The 27,245-nt window shown below is 38.9% G+C and overlaps 1 protein-coding gene across 1 annotated transcript; it reads left to right on the forward strand.

The window, feature by feature from the left end:
- Positions 1 to 1,800: 1,800 nt before the first annotated feature.
- Positions 1,801 to 26,802, forward strand: LOC134674181 (cathepsin K-like). Its single transcript, XM_063532238.1, has 14 exons — positions 1,801 to 1,861; positions 2,610 to 2,703; positions 9,638 to 9,740; positions 10,425 to 10,542; positions 11,234 to 11,414; positions 12,106 to 12,221; positions 13,757 to 13,856; positions 14,226 to 14,306; positions 20,415 to 20,641; positions 20,871 to 20,997; positions 24,164 to 24,269; positions 25,825 to 26,009; positions 26,443 to 26,649; positions 26,781 to 26,802. Exons 1-13 carry the CDS (start codon positions 1,858 to 1,860, stop codon positions 26,621 to 26,623), a joined length of 1,623 nt encoding a protein of 540 aa, XP_063388308.1. The 5' UTR covers positions 1,801 to 1,857; the 3' UTR covers positions 26,624 to 26,649; positions 26,781 to 26,802.
- The last annotated feature ends 443 nt before the right edge of the window (positions 26,803 to 27,245 follow it).

The raw sequence follows: 27,245 nt of genomic DNA on the forward strand, positions 1-27,245 counted from the left end.
TTATTTATTGTGGTCATTTTACTCCTACGATATAAAAAAAGTACTTTTATTTAGGTACTTATTTTTACATAAATATAAGGCGTGCTAGTAAAAAGTGGCAACATTGTCTTTAATTTATTGGTCTTGCATTACTTTTTTCAGTTTAATTAAGACTGAGAGAAAGAAATTCGCAAAAGCGCGCCATAGATAAGTAGTAAAATTCTTAAAAATAATTGTAGTACGTGCGGGAATTCTCCAATCTAATGGATACTAAATCAAAAACTGATTCCTGGAACCTTACATTTCTGGCTACATAACATTTTTATCTCCAGGGATGTGCTTCAAAATAATAAAACAAATTTTTATTAATAATATATAGTAAATATATCTCAATAAACTTCCCCTTAAACCTCTAATGAGGACCCAGATCGCCTGCAATTAATTATTTAAATCAAATATTATCGAAAGTTTTTAATGAAAATGTTAAATTTAAACATTAATTCGCAATTTTAAATAACTATTTATCACATTGATTATAAATGTAGGTCAAAGCAATCAATTAAAACACAAACTTTTGATAGGTATAGGTACAGACAGTATTGGGTTGTTTGTTAATAGGCTTAATAGCCTACTTTAACGTCACTTGTGGTATCCCACTAACCCAGGGTTAACCGGTTAAACCGTTAATCCAGTGTCAAATTGTACTGGTAACCATGGTAACTCCAGGCTTAACCGGTTAACCCTGTAGTTAATGAATGGTGCTAGTGGCCCTAATTCTTCATAATCCGAAAAGTCAAGCTCACGCCAAAATTAGAAGGTCGTAAATGTAAACTTTTTTGGAAAATGTGGAGTTTTAAGTATGTATGTACCTACTTTCATAGCGCACGGATTACCATATGTCAATTAGCTGAAAAAGTGGAATTCATTCATTAAAGGGCCATGCACTTTTGCAGCTGCGTGTAAATTACACGATATTACATTTCGAATGAAGATATTACATGGTATGTATAATAATATACTCCGCCTGGTACTCTCTTCCCGTCTTTTCTAGGTCACCTGACTGACAGAAGCCTACGTCATCATGCGACAGCGCTATATGATAATATGCGATAGCGCTATATATAGCGACCATGTTAGTGTGTCGTAGGCTTGTGTCACTCTGGGAAGAGAAAACCATGTTTTATTAGACTATGAAGATATTAGTAAAAACTGGTTTTTACCAAGCTTTATAAAATTAGGTCCTCTCACTTCGTTGGAACTTGGATCTTTTTACAGCTGTTTATCTTATGATTTTCGGGGGTCCTTGACCCCCCCCCCCTCTCTTTAGGAAATATCTGTCAACTACCTACTCAGTGCTTTTTCGACCATCTCCATGTGCCGGATGATGGAGCTAATGTGTAGCGTTTTAAAGTCCTTTGGTTCCAGATAGCATGCTCCAAACTCCTTTATTCTTTGTCTGACGTGGGCGTGACATACACACATTAGGTATGATTTACAGTTGATTTAATATTATTTTATACTTAAAAAATTTATAGCAGCCATTAAGGATGACTCACGTTAGGTCGTGGCCGGGCCGGAGCTTCGTTTTCTATGGAAAACACCACGTGATTACGATCAGCCGTCATAGAAAATGACATGTCGGACTGGACGCCTCAGCCCGGGCACGGCCCGGTCTAGCGTGAGTCATCCTTTAGACTCTGACTGGCTCTGATTATTAGTGATAATAAGCTCATAATTAAGCAGTATTTGATAAAAATAACACTATAAAAGGACTACGTTGGTATAACATTAGTTTTAATTAAACATATTTACGCCATGGCCTCACTCGGTGTATTAATTTTGTTAATTTATGTTAAATACAATTTTGGATATAGTTTTATGGGTAAGTTGTCATTTCAAGCTATGAAATTATATTATACACGTAATTTATTTACAAACAAGATATAATCTGTTCGGAAAGAGTCGTGGAATGTATTGCGTCCCATACAATCCACGACTCTTTCCGAACAGACTCTATATACAGTGATATCACAAAAAGAAATTAATAACTAGCTTAAATCTAAAATAGACCATTGAGGCATTGTACCAAGAATGCTGGCGGGATTTCCTCGTTGTATCGCAATGCTGATACGTTGTGCGAGGTAGCCGCCAGATCTTCGGTCACGGTAGCCGCTAGCTCTTCGGTAAATTATTGATATTCAGTACTACATACCGGAAAATCTAGGTAGACATTTGAAGCGCAACATTGTTTTCATACAAATATTTAAATGCTCGTAACTCTTATAATAATTAAATGTACGAAAACATTCAAACCAAGGGGCATAGCTGTGGTTGATATGCATAAATCTGTGTCAAAATATTTATTTTCAATAATGTTACTGATGATAAAAATGAGGATTAAGGATGACTCACGTTAGACCGGGCCGTGTCCGGGCCAGAGCTTCCGGAGCTTACATTTCTATGACATGACAGGCGATCACGTGATGCTTTCCATAGAAAACGATGCGCCGGAAACTCCGGCCTGGACACGGCCCGGTCTAAAGTGAGTCATTCTTTACGTTTGTTTACACACACTTTCGCCTTAAGAAATAATTTATTGCGACTTTTACTACTTTCAGATGAATTTACAGATGAATCCGAAAGTCTAGTCTGGCCGCCGGAGTACCATATAAAAGCGGAGAAGATTAACCTAGATGCCGGCATTGCGGAGACTATGGAGATGTGGTAAACTTCTATTCTTAAGGTTCCGTTGCCATAATGGCAAAAACGTACTAACTTGCTTGCGTTATCTTGGCATTTTGCCACGGGTGCCTGGGGTCCGCTTGACAACCTAATCCCATGATTTGACGTAGGCACTAGGTTTTACGAAAGCGACTATAATCTGACCTTCCAACCCAGAGGTAAAACAAAACCTTATTGGGATTAGTCCGGTTTCCTCACGATGTTTTCCGTCACCGAAAGCCAAAGTAACCGCTGGAAGCTCCGGCCCGGACACGGCCCGGTCCAACGTGAGCCATCCTTAAGACTGGTTTATTATTTTCTTCAACAACCCTCCACATGCTAATTTATGACAATACCTATTGCCGTTGAAGTGTAAGCCTTCGGCTCGGAGAAGGTGGTTTATGAGTGATACACGCAACGGTTGGATATCAATTGTATTTTATAATTAAATGTGCGGTTTATATAGGAAAGCATTTCCTTTGTTCTTTACACTAGGTCTAAAGTACAAGGTTGAGGAAATGTAACATTATTTTTATGTTTGCAATATCGGATTACATGGTATCATATTACATTTGGAAAATGAACAATTAATTTATTAAATCGATTCGCGGTGGGTAGTCAGCTGTGTGTGTGAGTCACTCCATGCTACACGTCCTTCCTTTTTTTTGAGACAAAAATACATTGTTATGTTTGTTTTTGTCTTTACATTATTATGTGTATATTTTTTTTGTTTTACTTATGCCTATGGGCTACACTAATACATCATATATGTAAATGATATGGGATTATACATGTTGAAATCATAGTTTGCTATAGGTATTTAATATCTAAGTTTACACAAAGTTAACTTATGTCTATAGATGGCTTATACAATGTAGTTTGGTGCTAAAATTATGTTTATACAATGCTTATTATCGAGTTATGGTTATCTAGAGGTGTCGGTATGATACATGATATATGCCGGGTTTGTTTATTTTCTCTGGTCCTTATGCGGTTGGGAGCCCTATTGTTTGTGTTGTTATGATGTTTGTTCGTTATTTGACTCTATTTCAATACTGAAGATAGCACTTTCGTATTTACTGTATACTGTTGGGGTTCAACCGTATTTTTTTTTGTTCATATAGGTTGGTCGTATTGAGTAAGTCGCCTGGCAATTGGAATATGCCGGCGTATTCCGCGCATATGCTGTTAGGCCTTGGTCTCCTATTTTATGCTGTACGCGGCGTCTGGCGTCAGCGTCAACGTTTTTGAACAAAAAAGACGCTGACGTCGACGTCTAAAACAGACCACAACAGTACATCTCTATAGTAAGCATCGTGACGCAGACGCTGTAAGCGGCCGATGGCGTTTATAGGAGACCAGGGCCTTAATAGAGTCGCTTTTGTCAGCGTTTAAATTGTCTAGCTTCATGAGGGAAAATAGTAATTTTACTCTGTCCGCATCTGTTTTAGTATTTTCGAATGAAAAACAATCATAATCGCTTAACGGTGTTATTTGCGGTGTGAAATTTGTCAAAGTTACTTCCTTTTGGCGGGTGTTTATTATTCTAACCGTTATATTTCCATTTTTGGTGCTTATTAATGTATTGGCTACGAAAATTCCTTTTCCGATCTTGCTGGCTGAAATGACGTAATTCCCTTGGATAATTTGTTGGCAATTTTATGCTGGATTCCGTTCTTGCTGGTAACTGTGTGTGGTTGTTTTGGTGGCTGTAAGTCTCTAAATTTAATGGTATTGTTACTAGTTTGTTGTTGTTGTTTAAAGTGATCGTTGCTTTTTGATAATCTATGACGCAATTGTATTTTATTAAAAAGTCTTGTCCAATTATTCCGTCAACTTGTAATGGTAATTTTTGGAATACGTGAAATTCGTGCGGGTAATATTGACTATCACTCTCTAAGCGTAGTGCAATTGTATCGTATGATGTAATTGTTCCTCCTATCCCGTGTATGTAGGTCAGCTTGGATTGCATGCGACCTTGGGTTTTCAATGCTGCGGCTAGTGTTATTGTGCTTAGGCTTGCGCCGGTGTCGATAAGAATTTCATGTGTCCATAAGTCAGGATATAATTATTGGTCTCGAAAAAATTGCAACTGGCTGGGTTTTTCTTTTTAACATATGTTCTTACTTAATGCTAATATGTGTACCCTGATTTTGAATAACAGTATATGGCTCTTTTATACATTGGGTAATAATAACTATGTGGTTAAAAGGATTATTCTACATTGATGACGCAAAATTCGTATTGTAGTATAATGTAATACTCTAAACTTTTAAATTAAGTGGTATTCTTTTGAGTGAAATAGGTTTTGTATTATTTTATTTATTTATAATATATGTTTTTTTTTTATTATTATTACGTTGACCTATTGTGGGTATGGTAAATAGGTTGTTAGGTATCTTTGCGAATTTTCTTCGACATGCAAACTGGTCATTAATTCATTAATTTATTATTATATTATGGACACAATACAACGTGTATTGTATTTACAGGTAAGGGTTTTTTTTTGTGATTTAATTTTTTTTTGTCATTAATTTAACTTATTTTTAATTAAGTATGTATTTTTATTTTTATTTAATTGATTTATTTATTATTATCGCTGTAATTGTAGGTATTTATTTAATGTTGTTATTACGTTTATTAATTTTGTTATTTAATTAATGTTCTTTGTTTTAATTTTATTTTATTCATAAATATATTTATTATTTATTATTTTGTAAGCAGGCAGGCAGTTGTGACAACTGACACTGCCTGTATCCAGTAATCATTAATAGTTATCGTTGACAAGTAGATGTATTGATGTGTTTGTCTAATTTATTTTTAAATTGGTTCACATTTTGTGCTGAAACCACATCTTCGGACATATTTAATACGTAATTTATTGTATTATTTATTTCTTTTCTTCTCTGATTCTTCTTCTCTTTTTGTTTTGATTGATAGCTGTTTTTATTTTATTAGATTTTTTTAGTATAATGCTATATTTGATTCTTATATGTATGTATATACATATATACTTTTTTTTACAGGCTGTTTTTAACACATGTTTTTACTAATAAACATAATATGTGTCCAAAGACCTCCATGCAAGGTAACTCGACCCTATCATGATGTCTCAAGGATTCAGTGCTTGTAAAAGAAATATTATTCTGATGTGTTATAGTGTCTATTATTTTCCCTGGGGTTTTCATTTATTTCTATTTATTTTTTCATCAGAATTTTTGCTCGTGATTTGTGGAAAATTGTTTATTATTGTAATAATTAATCGCCAATGAGCCATTTTGTAATGTCTGCATTGTGTAATAATTGATCGCCAATGAGCCATTTTGCAATGTCTGCATTGTGACCTAATAATTGTAAGCTGACTTTGTGATACTTGTCACCTGTCTTTTAAAAAGTACACAGCGCTCAAAGCTCAAAGCTTTTAATAGTTAGCGCTCTCGGTCGGCCGACCTTTTTTTTTTTACATAAAATATATTTATTAAGGATACAAAAATCAACATGCAATTGTTTGCATGGACATTATTTATTATAGCGCGCTAATACATATTACGCGTTAATATGTATTGCCAGACAGTTGTTTTCACACATCGGAATAACAAAAAAACTTTTCCGTGTGCCCAAGGAGTCTCCACGATTGATGCTCGATCGAATCATGGTCAGGTTTCAAGGGTTATTGCCTGGTTGTATCCTGGTGTACCTTGCTTACATTATTTAATTCCACGAGCTACCCCATTTTGAAAGGAAATCATCATTTTAAAAACTTAAAGCATATAAGAGTCACAATAAATTTTAGTTGATCAGGCTAATGGTTGCAACACTTATCTGATTTAGCTCTCTCAATGTGATATTTATATTTTTCCTTTTTTTTTTATTATTTGTCTTTCATTATATGTAGTGTATAGCTTTTCGTATAGTACCTATATTATGCCTTGATCTTCATATTATGTGTTGCGATTATTTTTTAGTTTAAAACTCTAATAATGCGTTAAGTGTATGAACTGTTTATGGTTATTTATTTTTCTTCTTTCTATGTAGGTAGGTACTCGAAATTTGAGATGACATAGCATATGTTGCATGTTCATCCGTATTGGGTGGCGTGTGACGAGTACGCGTGACGCGGCCTTCACGAGTCTGGTGCATCCCATTAATCATATCATATGTTTAAGTTGATTAGTAGCTAGTGTTCATATGTTTGTGTTACTTTGTATGTTTTGTTGTTATTGGTAATTTGTTGGACGTGATTTTTGATTTTTTATTTAAATTTTTGTATTATCCCTTATATTTGGTTATTATGAGTATATGAGAGTGGGGACTGGCTGATAGCATTTTCTTATTTTTATGCAATTTCTAATTAGTTAAGTAATAGATCCGTGCACTGAATATTATTGATATATAAATGTAAGTTAACGTATGTTAATGTAAGATTGTTATTTATTTACTTTAGATTTAAAAATTAAATATTTACTCTGATTGACTACATGTCATAGAAATTAGTTATACCGTTAATTAATAAAAAAAAATTGAAATCAAATTTGTGAATTGAATAGATAAAAAATATGGATTATAATTCGCAACAAAGATATTAAAGTATATGTAAGTTGAAATTATTTGACCTAAAATAATAATAATATTCTGTGTAAGTAATGTTTTCATGTATAAAATAATAATGCGTTTTGTAATTGTAATAAAGTGCTGACATGTAAAATACTTCTAATTTACCAATAAAAGTTTGATTGATTGATTGTAATAGCGAAATGATTTGATTGGGGTTTTTTTGTTTGCTTTTCTTTTGGAAAACACGAAATTAAATTGTAACTGGTTAAGAGGGCCTTTAAAGAAATATATTAAATATGTTGCGTATTGAAAACCAAATGGTGTGAAAGCTAAGTTTTTGAACGTTAAATTGGTTAATAATTCGAAAAGATAATAAGTGATGCTGTTTTATGTGTGGAATAGTAGATTCTAGTGTTTGTCAGTTAGTCCAATGTTTGGTTAGTGTGATAGTGGTTTTGTCTTTACGTTGGGAAATGGGTTTGTTATGTTTTAATCGATGCTAAATAATATTATTGTTGAGGTGTTTTTTTTTATTGTGGTCTTTTAGATACCTATATGAAGATATATTTGTTAAGTTAATTGTAAAGATGGAAATAATGGAATGCACCCCCGTCTTAATTATTAAAAATTGCTGATTGTATAAAGCTGTTTGAGTTAACCATGCGACGCGTTATATGTGTTTTGTTTGTTTTAATTTTGTTTATGTGTTTTAAAATTTAACGAATGATGCCTCGGTAAAATTTATTGATGGTTATTAGTAAATATTTTTGTGTTATTAATTGTTTTATTTTAGCAAGTTTTTGGTATTTAATTTTATCTATATGTATGTTTTATTACTTGTTTTATTTTAATAAGTTGTTGATATTTAATTTTATCTTTATGTATGTTTTATTACTTGTTTTATTTTAATTTGTATCTCCTTCGATATCACGGTTAATAATTATTATTTATCGTCAACTGGTGAATATATATTTTTTAACATATATTCATGTCCTGGTTTTCGTCATCAAGTAGTAATCGTAAATTAATTATAATTTTTATTAATAGATAAATAGATAGTAGAAATTGAAATATCGCTCGCAGACGGATCTGCATGTTTAAAGAATAGATTATTCATTATTATGATTATAGATCTATCTTTACATAGATAGATAGGTTATGGATTTGATTAATATTATACTTAATGATAATTTTAACTGATAATTGTAATAAGGCGAAAAAAAAAATTATTCTTAAGTAGTTGGTGTGCTTGCTTACTTGTTAGTTTTGCGTTTGGCTGCGGTATACGTAACGGCTTCGGTATTGCCTCCTGGAAGTGTGGGCTCTGCCATGTCCATGAGGTGGTTGGTGATCCGGCCGAGTTCGTAGTTGGGGTCGACGGTGAATACCTGGTGTTTTTGTGGCCCACTGGACTGTTCTTGTTGTGGCTTTTTGTCCCGTGGTATCCACCGTTATTATTATTGTTATCATCGCCCCTGTGCCGCTGTGAGCTTGGCTAGTGCTTGCGCTGTTGGACGCTTTGTTCGGAGCAATGATGACTTTTCCTTTTTGGCTGCTCATGACCTTCTGGACGTAATCTTCTCCCTTGACGAGCTGAACGTACGCGCACCGGTCGAACCAACGCGCGTGCTGCTCCCATGGGACGTCGTCCTCCTCCCAGTCCTTGAGTCCTCCGTCGCAGTAGAAGCACTTGGTCTTGTCGCTCTGGCCGGTGTAGTAGAAGCCGGCCTCGGCGAGCTCCTCGGGCTTCTGCTTCATGCTCTTGGGCCAATCTTCGAAGGTTCGGAGCCGGGCGGCCTTGTTGTTGTAGCGCGGGTGCGGGTGGGGTTTGGGGAGCACACTGGCGCCGGTGTCGGGCGGCGCGCACATGCCGCACTCGTCCTGGCCTGTAGTCATCTGGTGTTTGCTGTTAGGCACAAGCGGTGTTGGTAGTGGCGGCGGGGCTGGTTGGCTGAGCGTCTGGGTGGCTGGCCGGCTGGCGGTGGGCGGCGTCTAAGCCGGGGCTGCCTCGAGCAGCCCGACTGGCAGGGTCGCCATGAAGTGTAAGCCTTCGGCTCGGAGAAGGTGGTTTATGAGTGATACACGCAACGGTTGGATATCAATTGTATTTTATAATTAAATGTGCGGTTTATATAGGAAAGCATTTCCTTTGTTCTTTACACTAGGTCTAAAGTACAAGGTTGAGGAAATGTAACATTATTTTTATGTTTGCAATATCGGATTACATGGTATCATATTACATTTGGAAAATGAACAATTAATTTATTAAATCGATTCGCGGTGGGTAGTCAGCTGTGTGTGTGAGTCACTCCATGCTACACCGTGGTGACGGATCTGACAAGCAAAATTTCTAATTATCTTCTAATTTCTAACTCTTTATCAGGTCCAGCGCCGCTGTCAACCGCTCCCGTATCGACTTCTACGGCGGTCTGGTCAAGAAGTATTACCACTGGGAGACAGATGAGGAACATGGATACGTCTACAGCGTACGTGTTTAGTACTTATATCAGATAATATCTTCTTACGTATCAACAATATATTTATTGATCACAATATACATCTTCTTATTCTTCTTCTCATAGACCACCACAGAACTGTCCACACTTCACCTCTGTCCGTATCAATGACAATAATTAAATCAACTCTTCATTTCATTAAATATTTTCCAATAGTAAGGTAGTAACTTTAAGGAATCTTACACTTATAAGGGAACTTTAGGTATTCTCTAGCACGATTTGTGTACAGATAAAGTGCACAATTATTTTCCATACAAATACGAACGTTTCCGAGAAAATACGATGGAAAACAATTATGCACTGTATACTGTCTGTATAATGAATTAATGATTCACTACTAATGTATAACTCTAGCGTCGATGGATGGTCTTTAACGATATTTCCTTCAAGTGTCTCTTGGCTTTTACCGTTACTTTTACCGTTATTTAATACTCGATGTAACATTTCTAAATAACTTAATTAGTTAAATATCATTATGTTGTAAAGATGTTATAAAATAAATAAGTACCTACCTAATTTTTAGAATTTAAATAAAAGTTTGAATTTGGGAGCATATTTTGAAGTAAAGTAATATAAGTTTATATTTTACTTGCTTTTTTAATGTGTAATATTAATACAATATATTATATTATAACAAACTTATTTTGTATACAGCTAATGCCCCAATCTACAGAAGAATACCAGAATAAGATCACGTGTGGCATGCAAGTTATAACAGATGAGGAAGACATCGAATCAAGTCTGCCTAAAATCGAACATTATAAACATATAGGCAAGTATTTTATCATTAAGGTATAACAAAAATAGAGTCCATCTAAGCTATAAATCTACAATTAATTGATTAATTACTCGAGTTAATTAGGTTTCGTCTTCGGCTTCGGGCTTCAATTCACACTCATTCTTGTAAACAAACCTTTCATTCCTTCATTCCTTGTTGTGTAAGGCGGTAAACAAGATCCATTTCACATTCGACATTCGAATATAAAGGTTGAAGGTTATTTATCTTACCGTTTTTAAGCAGCAAAGAACCCTTGTTCGAGCTCCTGCGGTAAAATAGTTATTTATATAACCTTCGTTAACCTTCGACGACCGGCCTGGCCTAGTGGGTCACCCTGCCTGCGAAGCCGATGGTCCTGGGTTCGAATCCCGGTAAAGGCATTTATTTGCGTGACGAACACAAATATTTGTTCCTGATCCTGAGTCATGGTTGTTTTCTATGTTTATAAGTATGTATTTATCTATATAAGAATGCATATCGTCGGCTAGCACCCATAGTACAAGCTTTGCTTAGTTTGGGGCTAGGTTGATTTGTGTAAGATGTCCCCCTAATATTTATTTATTTCAGTAATTTATTTCATAATTAAAATAAAACAAACGTACGCATAAAACGAATTAAAAACTAAATTTCAATATACTTAAACTAAATATTTATAAAATAAATTACCTACTGAAGTCCGTCCCAGGCTGCCGCCGACGCAAAGGTGCCTATCACGCTTGCCACCATTTATTTATTTGTTTAGGTAATGAAGAATTGGAGGGGAAGAAAGTGGCGGTATGGAAGTATGGAAGGGTATTCCAGGAAAAAAGATGGCAGGAGAGAATTCTGTACACGTACCAGAGTGATGACTACGATATACCTGTCAGGTAAAAGATCACTTCAAACCCCTATCATTAAGTAGGGAAGGGTAACCAAGAATAAACCAGTAGTACACAGTGAACCAATGCTTTATTTTGAATGTTTGACGTTACCAATTCTGTTAGAAAAAATATGCTGTAAGTTTGCTCTCTTACGCGCTCCTCTCGATGACCGGCCGTGAAAATACAAAGGCAATAGTTATTTGTTTTACAAGGGGTTGCCCCCGTTCTTCTTTAACCGTTCTTTTTTAACCGCTCGTGCTAATATTGATACCCGAGCAAGCGAAAGATTCCAAAATTTAAATTCGAATTCGAAAAATGGAATCTTGAGCTTTGCGAGGGTTTCAAAGCACGAGGGTTAAACAAAATTTGCCCCCGAGTGAAACACAAAAATTTTCACCACACCAACCCGAAGCAAATATTAAATGTAAAATATCAAACAAAATCAAACCATTGGATTTGATTCCAAATGAATGTTATTAAATATTTATCATCCAAAATCATCATTTAAAACTCAATTCTACCAGCAAACATAAGAAAACAACTCAAAATTTGCATTTGATTACTTTGCCTCACATGTGGATAGAATGCAACTTTGCTATTCGTTTTTGAAGTGCAAAGTAATTCTTTCCGAGCTGGTGTGGTGAAAATAATTATGCACTAAATCATTGAAATTTAAACTGATGTCACTGTTTCACAGATTCGTAGCCAAGAACTACTTAATGAGGAACGGCGCGATGACAGCTCACATCATCACCAACTACTACAGCTACGAGCCCATTGTGGAGGATGAGGACTTAGATGAAGGGGACACAGGCAAGTTCATACAATTAGGTACTTACTCCGTTAGCTCAGCGACTCAAAATGAGACTTGGCCTCAGTGGCGTAGCGTGAACTATTCTAGCCGCGAAGTCGCATCTGCGAGGCCCTTTTCTTTCACTGTGCCCGAAAGGGCCTTGCGCGAGGGCCCCCTAAGGGCGCGAGGCCGCGGGCGACGGCCGACTTCGCCCACGCGTAGCTACGCCACTGCTTGGCCTCCGATACAAGACAGCGCCACTTTTCTCGGTCCTGTGCGTCTCGCCAACTGTTGACTCGAAGTTCTCGCAGATCCGCCTCCACCATGTCGCACCAGCGATACCTGGGGCGTCCGATAGGACGTCTTGCTGCTGGGCGGCCCACAGAGGCTACCGCGAAAGGGTACCTATCAAATATACCTTATCGTTAAACGACCATTTCAGCTAGATGACATAAAATTTAAATACACAGTCAGCATATAGTCAATTCAGCTGCGACGACATGAAAGTAGAATACTCAGTCAGCAAAGAGTCAATTTAGCTGGATGGCTAAGAATTAGAATAACTAAGTAGCTAAACGTCTGGAAATATAAATAGTCCGTATGATTAGAATACCTAATAAGCCGGAAGTAAAATTATTTGGTTGACGTCAACACAGAACGAGTTAATAGCTAAACGTCTGGAAATGTAATGTGTCAACGTGTTTACAATACAAAGTATGCGCGGGAAGGTATTAATTTCAAGTGTCATATCAAAATCAAGACGTTTTGCTAACGAGTCGTTTGGCGTTTATTCCATTTAGTGAAAAAGACATTACACAATACAGACTATTTAGCGTTTATGTCTTTTAAGTATTAAAGACAATCGGAGATAATGACGTTTTGCTGCTACGTCATTCTAAATTGTAACGTTCTAAGATCCAGACGTTTTGCTAAAGAGGCATTTAACATTCATGTCTATGTAGTCACAAAGACATAACACAATCCAGACATTTGAGCTATAATATCTTTTAGCGATAAGGTCAAATCGATAGGGACCCCCGCGAAAACTGAAATTCGCAAATTGCGGGGATCTTTCTCTTTTACTCCAACGAAGGCGTAATTAGAGTGACAGAGAAAAATCCCCGCAATTTGCGAACTCCGATTTTCGCGGTTATAGCCGGTATCAAGTTCATACAACGGGTCTATATTGGGTCGCATAATTGATTGTCCTAATGTAATATTAATTAAAACTCATTGCATAATTGTTATTGTGCTGAAACTATTAACATTTCTGAAAAAACCTATTCTATTCTACAACACATCATGTAGAACGCATCATCTCAGCCATAAGACGTCCACAGCTGAACATAGGCCTTCCCCTTGGACCTCCATACGTGCCGGTTGGAAGCGACCCGCATCCAGCGTCTTCTAGCGACCTTAACAAGATCGTCTGTCCATTCTAGAACACAACCTATGTAAAATATTATGGTGTTCCGAAAGATCGCAAGTTCGAGTCATGCAGGCCCGAAGCTTTCCCTTCTTCCTTTAGTATAAGAAAGTTTTCTTGATTTCACAGATGACTGCGAATATATGGGGAGGCTGGGTGAAGATTTTAACAAAGATATTAAGCACCTTCATCCAGCTAAGGAGACTGATTTGGATGTTGCTTTTCATAGGTGGGTTTATTCATTCATTCTTTTCAAATTAGATAGCTTCAGTCCAGTGGGACTATTTCGCCAGTGTCAAGGTATTAGGACCTTTAACACTTTGTGTCACAAATTTTTATTAATTATACAATTTTTAGTAATAAAAGCGTGCAGTAGTGTATGGCTTATGATGACTAAAATAAAGGAATAAAAAAGGGAAAAATTTTAGTCAATTTTAAAGGGGATGTATGTAAATAGTTGGTTGGTATAGATGACCACCAGGACGAAAGGAGTTAAGGATGACCCACGGTAATTTTGAACACGTCACCCGCTTAGCAATTTTTGCTGCTGACTGTATTTATGGTTCACAATAGTTTAAATCCGATTGTTTGTTTTCAGTTACAAAAAACATCACGGGAAAAGATACGACAGCGAGACCGAGCACGAAATGAGGAAAGCTATTTTCCATGAAAATTGGGAGTAAGTAACTTTTTAATAACAAAACTTCCGTGAGACACAGACATATTAAATATATTAAGAACGGGTCACTCACGTATTTTAAGTCGAAAAACGCTCGACATGTTTCACTCCGTACCGAGGAGTGTCATCAGGAGCTTGCGTTTACGGTGACGGACCGGCGCAGACTGACTCCAGTCTGCGCCGGTCCGTCACCGTAAACGCAAGCTCCTTTGCTGCGGCGGACCGCCCCAGCCGCCCCCCCCTAGCTACGCCACTGATACTGAGCAACTTTTCCTATGGGACCAACTTTGAATTCGTGCAAAAATGGCTGTTCTAAATATACCTACATTTTGGCTGGTCCATTTTCTATGGGAGCGTTTTATTATCGCGTTTTCGGGGTTGGTTCCATAGTGGCAGGTCCGTCATAGTCCCTGGCAACAGGAATGCAGTAATTTTTTTTCACCACACCAGCTCGGAAAGGCTTACTTTGCACTTCAAAAACTGATAGCAAAATTACATTTTATTCACATGTGAGGCAAAGTAATCAAATGCAAATTATGAGTTGTTTTCTTAATGTTTGCTGGTAGAATTGATTTTTAAATGATGATTTTGGATGATAAATATGTAATAACATTCATTTGGATTTGATTTGGTTTGATTTTGTTTGATATTTTACATTTAATATTTGCTTCGGGTTGGTGTGGTGAAAAATTTTGTTTCACTCGGGGACAAATTTTGTTTAATCTTCGTGCTTTGAAACCCTCGCAACGCTCAAGATTCCATTTTTCGAACCACTCGCTACGCTTTTTGGAATCTTTCGCTTGCTCGGGTATCAATATTAGCACGAGCGGTTAAACAACAATTTTGCCCCCTTGTAAAACAAATAACTATTGTCACCCTCTATATACTTAGGATTTTTTCTTAAATTTAGTTTTGTATAGGTATATAAAATAAAATGTAAAAAGTAAGTATTAAAGCTGTTTATTAAATCATCTATTTTAATGGAATGTGAGAAACAGGTAGTTGTAAACTGGATTATCATTATTTTAACGGGATTGGACATACATATATGTTTTAACAAACCCATACTACAGTCTTCCGTTTTTTTAGCATTAGAAAGAACTTCGCAGAAGTAAGCTTATGGTTCCAAATCCGGCATTTTTAGCGGTAATAATTTGAAGTAAGTTATACAGTGGGTGTCTGAACATGGGGCTTTAAATCCAGGGCTCGATTCTACTCGCTAAACTGAGCTACTTTTACTACGGCACAACCCCGAATTTTTTTTTTACTTTTTCATACATTTTGGCTGATCAGATGTCGACGTTTTCTATAGAAAAGCCAAAAAAATTCCCCGATTTTAGGGTTGGTCCCATAGTAAAAGTAGCTCAGTTTAGCGAGTAAAATCAAGCCCTGGATTTAAAGACCCATGGTCAGACACACCATGTATGTATTGACCATGCTACATTACATAATTCAATAATTATTAACAATTAAAGAGCTTGATAAAAACTGCACGCTTGCTTCTGTGGAGTTCTTTCTAATGCAAAAAAAACGAACTATAAGGTTATAAATGCGAAAGTGTGTCTCTCTGTTCCCTCTTCACGTCACGCCTAAACCGCTGAATGAAAAATAATACAAAGACGAAGTAAACTTTATTCTAGTCAATTTTAATTTTGCTGATAGGTAATTATCCTCCACACCGCGGGTACACGGGGCCAAAAGGCCCAATCGGTCCTGGCGGAGATGATACTGAAACAAATTTATAATACGCAATAAGAGAGTCTGGCTCATTGTCAGTTAAAATAATAATTAAAAGTGGCTCTGTGAGCTGTCGGCAGACCTCACGATAAGCTTAGAAAATGAAAGTGAAAAAACAAGTGAAGTTAATCATTGACGTATATCTCAGGACTGAACCAATTTTTAAACAAGCGGATACCTACATCTGCGAGCGATATTCCAAATCGTATATTAAAGGAAAAAAATGGAATGGAAAACGCTTCCGATTGGTTAAGAGCAACGCACGGATTGCCGAGCCGAGATTGCACTTTTATTTCGTTAACTTTAAGTACCATAGTTTATTTATTTTATTTTTATTTATTATTATTAACACACAGTACAGAACATATAATTGAACAGGTCCCTGCAAAACTGTATTGAACAGGTCCCTGCAAAACTGGCATCGCAATTTGGCATCGCAAGTCGTACCTGCAGTACCGTCTTTACCATAAGGGCACATAGGCCCGTGCCCAGGGCCCCCATCCTCAGGGGGCCCCGAAGGACAGACAGTAACAGTATATTTGACTACCCATAATAAATAGAAGATCATAGGTAGTAGAAGTCACAAAGAATGTAAGTTTAATTAGCTTTCTTGACTTTCCAAAAGAGCCCGAAATTCTAATGTGCCCAGGGGCCCCAGCATAATTTAAGACGGCCCTGCGTACCTGGTATAGGAACAGCAGCTGTAAGGGCAGCCTGAAAACAAAAACAAAGACACTGAAATAGAGTCTTTCCGGAAAGAGAAGAGTTGTGGAATGTATGGGGCCATTACATTCCACAACTCTTCTCTTTCCGCACAGACTCTATCATATACGATAGAGAAATACATATAAGTAAAGAAGGAGTGGTAATTCCATACATCGGTTTTCTTATTAAAAACGCGATTTATTACGTAGTCGACATCTAACGTCAAGTAGTGGAATTAACAGTACCGCTACTTGATACCAGATGTCACCAGTGTCGCTACTGGCGAAAAATGTACTGTACAAATAATATCATAAGCAGGAGTTGAAAGTAGGGTTCCAGTTAATCCGGTTATAATATTAGATGAAAATTGTTGCGCATTAGAGTTTTTGTTCGGTGCGACATCTATTGTCAACTAGCAGTACTGATAAATTGCACTACTTGACGCTAGATGTCGAATACGAAATAATTCGCGTTTTGGTAAAAAAACGGATGTATGGCGTCTAACGTGTGTCATCCTTAACTTAGAACTTTAAATAAGTTTTTCTCAAAAATGGACGGCAAAGTCGACTTTGCCGTCTAAAAAATAGGTCGCGAAGCGCGTAGTTTATGGTTAGTCAAAAATTAAAAAGTTGAAAACATTGCAGTCTCGATTTTGGGACTGCAATGCTGCATACAAATTCCATTATTTGTCGAGTTCCAAACTTTTTAAAAGTTGAAATGGCCATATCAAATGAAAGCACAGGCCCATTAAGCAGCCAAACAGATGATTAGTACCGCAACTATTTAGCTGTCTCAAATAGGTTGGCGTATTTTCGGCAGAAAAATACACTTCTATTTTTTTTATTAAAAAAATAAAAAGGCGGCAAGGGCTTTTTCTGTGAAAATATATACGTAAGAACGTTGCTTTGTAAAATATTTCAATGATATTTATATTTCTTGCACCATTTTTGAGAAAAGCACTATATCTGACTCGGCTGGAAGGCTACTTGCTGGCTTCGGATTCAATTAAACGGACTCCCAAGGTTGTCCGTTTAAAACGAATCCTCAGCCTGCAAGTAGCTACTTCCGAGCCTCGACAATAATGTACTATAGGAAAATACTTACAATTAAAAGGAAGACGACAATCAGAATTACAAATCTCATTTTATCAAACTTGTAATAAGTAATTGTCGAAATTAATATCTACTATGTCTTGTAATATTAGGTATTGTCGCCATTTCGGTCTGTCTTTTATACTTTTATACGGCGTAGCTTGTGACGTACTTATAGTACTGGAGAGAGGGGTATTTAAAATAAGCAAATTGCTAACCATTATGTCTCTTACAATATAGTTGACTGTCCCATATGTACATTACAGTACGAGCTTTTGCCCGCGACTTCGTCTGCGTGGGCTGATAATGATTGATAAAATATGTCGCCTTGAAGAAGTCGTCATGTATGGGTTTAATATAAAAATGATTAATAAATAAATAATGTCAAAACTATCTCCATACCAAATTTCAGCGTTCGGGTTTAGCGGTTTAAGCCTGAAGAGGTAACAAACAGACAGACAGAAATAGTATAATAGTATAGACAGTAAATCTCTCAAATGTAGATAAGGCTTCCAGACGGAATCGGAACCTTATGAAGGTACCGAAACTCCTTTAGGTATCTCGGATTGATGTATTTGACAAAGAATAAGAGTTGCTGAGGAATCCTATATATGTAATGAAAATATAGGGTCTTTTTGTTTTTTTTTAATCACTATAAAACGTTTGTTTGCTTCAGTGGGATATAGTCGTGGACGTCAATATTTATTATCACGTCCACTTAGCACGGCGTAACTATAACGTATACTCTTAGACGGTTAATTTTTGTTGTTCTACGTCAGCTGTCAGCAACCAGCGGACGCGAACCCCTCACTTACGGCCCGCGAGCCTCCCTGGCTACTTTGTATCTTATATTGACAAATGAAAATGTCTGATAAAGTCATAAATATTAACAAAGTGCGGCCCGCGTCCACTTCGTGAACTGCTATGTGGCCCTTGGCTGCTTAAAGGTTGCCGACCGCTGTTCTACGTGATCTATTAATACAAACACTACAATAAAACCAAGTCAACGTTTAGCGTTTTGCTAATTCAAATCACCCGTGATTCCATCACTGTTATGCACTTGAGTAAATTAATTCTTGTTTTGACGGTTTATCCTAATTGACCTAGACAATTTCGTGGAAGCAATGATTAATCAGAGTGACTAATAATATATAAACAAAAGGAAGGAATGGAAAGATTCCCAAGCTTCTGGTACAGTCGCATCAAATATATCGGAGCGGCCAATGTGTTAAAAAATATCTAAACATGCATGCACTCTGCCCACTACACCGTATCATACCATGACCGTGCTGTGAACGTATCAGGCACGGAATGTAACGAGATACGGACTACTATGCCTACTACACCGTGTCCACATTGTTTTATATCCGTACATAACGGGTTTAGTGCCCGTAGTAACCGCGCATCATCCCCATAGCATCCGCCTATAATCCCCGTAGCATCCGCGTTTCATCCCCTTAGTACCCGCGTTTTATCCGCGAGAGCATGACTCGTCAGAAACAGCGAGCGAATTGTTATCACGGGTATGGTCGGTGACGGAACGGGCTAGTGGGCACAGTGTCATACTTTTTAATACGTACAAAGAATATTTTTTTGTCTGACACGTTCATAGCACGGTCATGGTATGATACGGTGTTGTTGGCAGAGACCTTTAACGTCTTGGAAGGTACCAAAAAGAAGCTTTATTCAGATATTTGTGAGCACCTTGGGCGCTCTTATATGTGACGGCGACAATTAGCAATAAAATCTTACATTGTTACTCATTTAAATAAACAAAAAACTGCTTATATTTAGTACCCACCTGTTGAAACATGATTAACTCATACTATCAGCTGTACTAATATATGAATGGCGTAAATATATATAATAATTTAGCCTATATACGTCCCACTGCTGGGCACAGGCCTCCACTTAAGCACGAGAGGATTTGGGCTATAGTCTCCACGCTAGCCCAATGCGGATTGAGGACTTCACATACACCTTTGAATTTCTTCGCAGATGTATGTAGGTTTCCTCACGATGTTTGCCTTCACCGAAAAGCTAGTGGTAAATATCAAATGATGTTTCGTACATAAGTTCCGAAAAACTCATTGGTACGAGCCAGGATTTGAACCCGCGACCTCCGGATTGAAAGTTCCGGGTTGAAAGAAGCCGGATGGTGTAAATAAATAAAATAAAAGAGTCTCCATTTAGTCGATAGAGAAATATTTAAGTAAGGAAAGAGTTTATTAGAAGGCACTCACTACACCTTATAAAACAAAGTCCCCCGCCACGTTTGTCTGTTTGTTTGTATGTTCTCGATAAACTCAAAAACTACTGAACGGATTTTCATGCAATTTTCACCTATCAATAGAGTGATTCTTGAGGAAGCCTTAGGTGTATAATTTGTTAACCCGTGCGAAGCCGGCTAAATACTTAGAAAACTCTTATGACTCAGGAACAAATATCTGTGCTCATTACACAAATAAATGCCTTTACCGGGATTCGAATCCAGGACCATCGGCTTCATGGCAGGCCCACTATCACTACCCACTAGGCGAGATCCATCGAAATCTTAATTCGTATGCTTTTTCAGAATGATAGAACACCAGAACCGTCAGAACCTCGGGTATAAGTTATCCCTGAACCAATTCGCGGACCGCACCTCGGACGAGGTGGAGATGCTCACAGGCCTCCTCCCAAACCCCCCAGAGCTGGAGGCCACACATCCCTTCCACTCTGATGAAGAAGTCAGGAGTCTTGCTCAAGAGTTGCCGGAGAACTTTGATTTGAGGATGGAGAGGGTTATATCGCCAGTGAAAAGTAAGTTGGAAAACTAATTAATGTTTACGGGCAATACCTAACTCTCTTGAATTGGAGGCGACATATCTCTTCCACTCTGATGAAGAAGTCAGGGGGGGGGAATGGAGGGAGTTATTTCACCAGTTAAAAGTAAGTTTGCAATAGCATAGCAGACGTTCGACGTCTGTGCAATTAAATAGTGAAGTACTGAAGTGAACAGCGATAAATTAATTAACATTTTTTTATACAGATCAGGCGCATTGCGGCTCGTGCTGGGCGTTTGCGTCGACGGCGGCGGTAGAGGGCGCTGTAGCGCGCAGCAATGGCGGTCGGATCGTCGACCTGAGTGAGCAGTCTCTGGTCGACTGTGCTTGGGGGTGAGGATACTATGTTGACACTTGTCTGGTTATGTTTGGCGACGGCGGTAGAGGGCGCTAGCATGCAGCAATGGCGGTCGGATCGTCGACCTGAGTGAGCAGTCTCTGGTCGACTGTGCTTGGGGGTGAGGATACTATGTTGACACTCGTCTTGTTATGTTTGGCGACGGCGGTAGAGGGCGCTAGCGCGCAGCAATGGCGGTCGGATCGTCGACCTGAATGAGCAGTCTCTGGTCGACTGTGCTTGGGGGTGAGGATACTATGTTGACACTCGTCTGGTTATGTTTGGCGACGGTGGTAGAGGGCGCTAGCATGCAGCAATGGCGGTCGGATCGTCGACCTTAGTGAGCAGTCTCTGGTCGACTGTGCTTGGGGGTGAGGATACTATGTTGACACTCGTCTTGTTATGTTTGGCGACGGCGGTAGAGGGCGCTAGCGCGCAGCAATGGCGGTCGGATCGTCGACCTGAATGAGCAGTCTCTGGTCGACTGTGCTTGGGGGTGAGGATACTATGTTGACACTCGTCTGGTTATGTTTGGCGACGGTGGTAGAGGGCGCTAGCATGCAGCAATGGCGGTCGGATCGTCGACCTTAGTGAGCAGTCTCTGGTCGACTGTGCTTGGGGGTGAGGATACTATGTTGACACTCGTCTGGTTATGTTTGGCGACGGCGGTAGAGGGCGCTAGCATGCAGCAATGGCGGTCGGATCGTCGACCTTAGTGAGCAGTCTCTGGTCGACTGTGCTTGGGGGTGAGGATACTATGTTGACACTTGTCTGGTTATGTTTGGCGACGGCGGTAGAGGGCGCTAGCGCGCAGCAATGGCGGTCGGATCGTCGACCTTAGTGAGCAGTCTCTGGTCGACTGTGCTTGGGGGTGAGGATACTATGTTGACACTTGTCTGGTTATGTTTGGCGACGGCGGTAGAGGGCGCTAGCGCGCAGCAATGGCGGTCGGATCGTCGATCTCAGTGAACAGTCGTTGGTCGACTGTGCTTGGGGGTAAGTTTCACATTTAATGGGAAATAGTACACTTTGACAAGATTATATTTGACCTTTGCCATGTCACGGATTTTCAGTGATACCTAATAAAGGATGACTCACGTTAGACCGGGTCGTGTCCGGGCCAGAGTTTCCGGTGCATAGTTTTCTATGGAAAGCATCACGTGATCGCCTGTCTGAGAGAAGTAACCTCCGGAAGCTCAGGCCCGGACACGGCCCGTCTAATGTGAGTCATCCTTGATCTGGGGTTAACCGTGCTCCCGCCAAGAGACCAAAAGCACGGCTTTCTCGGCACATTTCTTCGTATTTTCGTACTAAACAGTTTTGGAAAACGCTAAAGAGCTGAATTTTTTCATTCGAAGTCATAGAAAATAGACAACTTAGCTATTTCCTGAAGTTTTAGAGCGTTTTCACATTGTCCGATCCGATATCGGATGTAGGATCCTACGTCTTTCCGTCTTTAGAGGTCACGCACACTACGATAAACATTTTGCCGACACATACCCACACAAACAAATATTACCGTTCTACAGCTGACGGCTGAATTTATCGGGAGCGCCTTTCCGATATATCGAATGTGGGAAGGCGCCTATGAGAAAAACATCTGCAGGAGAGTGCCATATGGCATCAAGTTCGGTTTTTTTTGTTATTTATCGTTTTTTAATAATAGTTTTTTATTAAATCAATAAATAAATACAGAAAAACACATGTCTCATATTTTATTTTATCCGACATCTGATATCGGATCGGACAATATGAAAGCTCTTAGAAAGCCGAAATTTTGACAGGCAGACACGGGCCCTTTAAGGACGACTCACGTTAGACCGGGCCGAGTCCGGGCCGGAGCTTCCGGCGCTTACTTTTCTATGACATGACAGGCGAGCACGTGATATTTTTCACAGAAAACGATGCACCCGAAGCTCCGGCCCGGCCCCGGGCCGGTCTAGCGTGAGTCATCCTTTATGTACAGTGTGTTTGACAAGAGCTTGACCGGTGTACATGTACAGTCACCTGCAATAGTATGTTACACAACGAAGGCGGCAAAAATATCTGACACGATCTTATTTATAGAGCCATAAGAGCGTGTCACATATTTTTGCGGCCTTCGAAGAGTAACATATTATTGCAGGTGACTGTACATATATTTTAAGGATGTGACATAGAAAAAAAGTACTGGCTGAATAGAATGTTCTTTTGCCTACAATGCTTCGTAAAAAATAATAAAAAACATCTGACAGTATCCCACCTAAACTTCAATAAAAAAAGAATGTCGCTTTTGATTCACGTTAATGAGGCAGTACGTTCTTCTGTACGTACCCGAAAAGGCCCAAAAAGTCATGAAACCACAGGCCCCAATTTCACATTGGTGACAGGTGCGACGAATTGTAAAATCACTGTTGATGACGTCACAGGCATCCATGGGCAACGATTACCACTTACCATCGGGCGGGCCGTATTCCTGTTTGCCACCATCATTGTATTATTTAAAAAAACTTTATTAAATCGGAAAAAAACAGATATTTCTCCTGCGAAGTTTCTGACATTTGTCAAAGATTTAGAAGAATTGTAGGTAATTCTTGACAGGTAATGAGTTATATGTCGGAATTTCGTGACAATTGTAGTGTTTCCTTGTGACAATTGTCATAAACTTAGCAAGAGAAATATCTGTTTTTTCCGATATCATAAAGTTTTTTTTAATAATACAATGATGGTGGCAAACAGGAATACGGCCCGCCCGATGGTAAGCGGTAACCGTAGCCCATGGATGCCTGTGACGTCAGCAACAGTGATTTTACAATTCGTCGCACCTGTCACGTTGGTGAAACAGGGGCCTATTGCATATAAATAAATCGAAGGCGTTTGTAATTAAGTAAATGAAGCATTAATATGGAGTATAAAAATGTTTACTACTTACCAGAACGCAAGAAAAATTAAAAAATACCTCCTCCACATAGGAATTAAAACGGGTCTTGCATATGTTTTCAAAAAAATCCACTTCTATCATTGCGTTCTGGGCAAGTCAAACTAAAGAAAAAGGTTTGAAGATATATCTAGAATCTATGTACAATCAGAAGGCGTGAAAGAAAATGGTTTAAAATATGGCAATACACCGGTATTTTACCGGTCACGCTCTTATTGTACAGTGTATATTGATGTGTTGTTTAGATTGGGCTGCATGGGTTGCGACGGCGGCTGGATGGAGAGCGCCTTCCAATACATCGTCAAACATGGCCTCCCTGTGGAGAAGGAGTACGGCTCTTATCTTGAACAGGTGGGTTCCTCTACTAAACTATATTTGTGACGTTCCACGGCAATAGGTACCTTTATGGCGGCTGGCGCTTACGTCGCATAGCGCCGCAATAATATTGGAGCGACGTTAATAATAGCGTAAGCGCCAACCGCAATAAGGTACCTTTACCTGTGAGACGTCACATTTATGTAGGTACCGTAAAACAGGGTGAGTAGGTTTCGCGGGGAGAGGTGGGGGTATGAATGGGGAGAGAAGGTTTGAGAGGGGGGTGAGAAGGGATTTTAAGGCTACTGCTACAAAAACAATGTATTCCAATTTAAAAAGGAGTTATAGTAATACGCATAACAAAAAAAAATCGATCCAACAATCTTCCAAAATCATCTTTGTATGAAAACCCCTCTCACCCCAAATACGAGGCACTACGGGGTGAGGTGGGTTTTCCTCTTTATCGTCAAAGTTATGAAATGGAGCTACCCACAATAAAATAAAAACTAAAATACAAACGTCCGGAACACTTATTATACATATTATACATTTGGCATTAAGTCCGCCATTTGTACATTTTTGTATATACTTTGTGCAATAAAGTTTAAATAAATAAATAAATAAATATACAGTGTGTTTTCTGTACCAGGAGCAATAAATTAAACTGTATGCCTTACTCCTCAAACTGACCAACATTTGTTCAGCAACTTTTGAAAATAACTCATGTTTTGATTTTTATTACACTTTAAAGTTTATTCTAAGACGCAATGTATTGCAAATTTTGTTATATTAAAAGCGTGACAAGAAACGTCAAACACACAGATGTCAGCGTACATTGAAGGCAATATTTATTTTGTATGAAAAAGAGGAAGTCTAAAGGATTCAGTATTTTTAAAAGTTGCTGAACAAATGTTGGTCAGTTTGAGGAGTACAGCCTTTAGTTTAATTTATTGCTCCTGTTACAGGAAGCACCCTGTCCTGTATACACCATTCAGTTTACATATGTAAAAATAAAATGTTTTCGAGGTTTGAATTTCAGTTTTGACCCTACTCACCCCATTTTACGGTACATATAGTTGTTCGATTTGTAGCTGGCCCCGACCGGCTAATCCTTTGTCTATTGTTAAGTTTTTACTTAGCGCGTCACAGCAACTAAGTACCCCCACCAATTTCGCGCTTGTCATCTCATATATTTGTGTTCAGGGCATTACACTGAATGCGTCGATACCATATACAGGGTGTGTCTGACCATAGGGCTTTAAATCCGGGGCTCGATTATACTCGCTAAACTGAGCTACTTTTATTATAGCACCAATCCCAAAATCCCGAAAATTTTTTGCACCGTTTCATACATTTTGGCTGATGAGATGTCGACGTTTTCTATGGAAAAGCCAAATATTTTCCCCCGATTTTAGGGTTGGTCCCATAGTAGCTCAGTTTAGCGAGTAAAATCAAGCCCTGGATTTAAAGCCCCATGGTCAGACACAAACTGTATATTCACCCATATCTGAGACGACATGAACGAAAAGTAACCTAAAGCACGGTCGGCCGTCTATATAGATCATTTTGGTTAACTTTTTTTATTATACAGGATGGCTTATGCCACAAGGACAACATGACAACCACATACACCATCAAAGGCTACTCGAAGCCGACCCCCCACAACCCCCAGGCCATGAAGGTGGCCCTCTACAAGTATGGACCAGTGGCTGTCTCCATCAACTTCAACAAGAAGATGCGGTATTATGACAGCGGCATCTTCTACGACCCTGACTGGTATGTTACGCATCAGACAGACATACAAACAGACAAAATATACAGACAGACAGACAGACAGACAGACAAACAGACAAACAAACGCACTGAACTTCACGCTGAAATCGCTGAACCGATTGAGATAAAATTTGGTAAGGAGATAGTTCAAGGCCTGAGAAAGGGCATATTATGATAGTTTTTATCGACCATTATCATCATTATCATTGCAGACGAAGTTGCGGGCATAAGATACTATAATATACATGTACATATATTACCTTCCTCGTTTTCCAAATGAAAAGTATAAAGCAAAAATTTCACCCCGTGGTCAACAAACTGCTTTCTCAGTCGATTTAATTTATTTAAACTTAATTGCATAGCACAACAAAGATAAATGTGCAAATAGCGGACACAAAAGATAAATTAAAATTAATTGTTTAATGTTTATTCCCAGTAACAAAGGGCACACGAACCACGGCGTCGTGGTAGTCGGCTACGGAGTTCGCGACGGCACCGACTACTGGATTATAAAGAACTCCCACGGCGCCACTTGGGGACAGGCGGGGTACATACTCATCTCGGCGAAGGACAATAACTGCTTCGTTCTATCTAGACCGGTTTACCCTATTGTGTAACCCTACCCTATCTCCTCTACCCTACCCTACCCTATCGACCGATGGCACCGACTACTGGATCATAAAGAACTGACACAGCGCTACTTGGGGACAGGCGGGGTACATACTCATCTCGGCGAAGGATAATAACTGCTTCGTTCTATCTAGACCGATTTACCCTATTGTGTAACCCTACCCTATCTCCTCTACCCTACCCTACCCTATCGACCGATGGCACCGACTACTGGATCATAAAGAACTGACACAGCTCTACTTGGGGACAGGCGGGGTACATACTCATCTCGGCGAAGGATAATAACTGCTTCGTTCTATCTAGACCGATTTACCCTATTGTGTAACCCTACCCTATCTCCTCTACCCTACCCTACCCTATCGACCGATGGCACCGACTACTGGATCATAAAGAACTGACACAGCTCTACTTGGGGACAGCCGGGGTACATACTCATCTCGGCGAAGGATAATAACTGCTTCGTTCTATCTAGACCGGTTTACCCTATTGTGTAACCCTACCCTATCTCCTCTACCCTACCCTACCCTATCGACCGATGGCACCGACTACTGGATCATAAAGAACTGACACAGCGCTACTTGGGGACAGGCGGGGTACATACTCATCTCG

The sequence above is a fragment of the Cydia fagiglandana genome, chromosome 19, assembly GCF_963556715.1.
Source record: "Cydia fagiglandana chromosome 19, ilCydFagi1.1, whole genome shotgun sequence".
In the NCBI taxonomy this organism is placed as follows: Eukaryota; Metazoa; Arthropoda; class Insecta; order Lepidoptera; family Tortricidae; genus Cydia; species Cydia fagiglandana.

Bases quoted from the DNA above. Each gene is read 5' to 3' on its own strand.
- LOC134674181 (XM_063532238.1), top strand. The intron at 9,741-10,424 runs GTACGTGTTTAG...TTTTGTATACAG, and splicing joins AACATGGATACGTCTACAGC to CTAATGCCCCAATCTACAGA. The intron at 20,642-20,870 runs GTAAGTTGGAAA...TTTTTTATACAG, and splicing joins GGTTATATCGCCAGTGAAAA to ATCAGGCGCATTGCGGCTCG.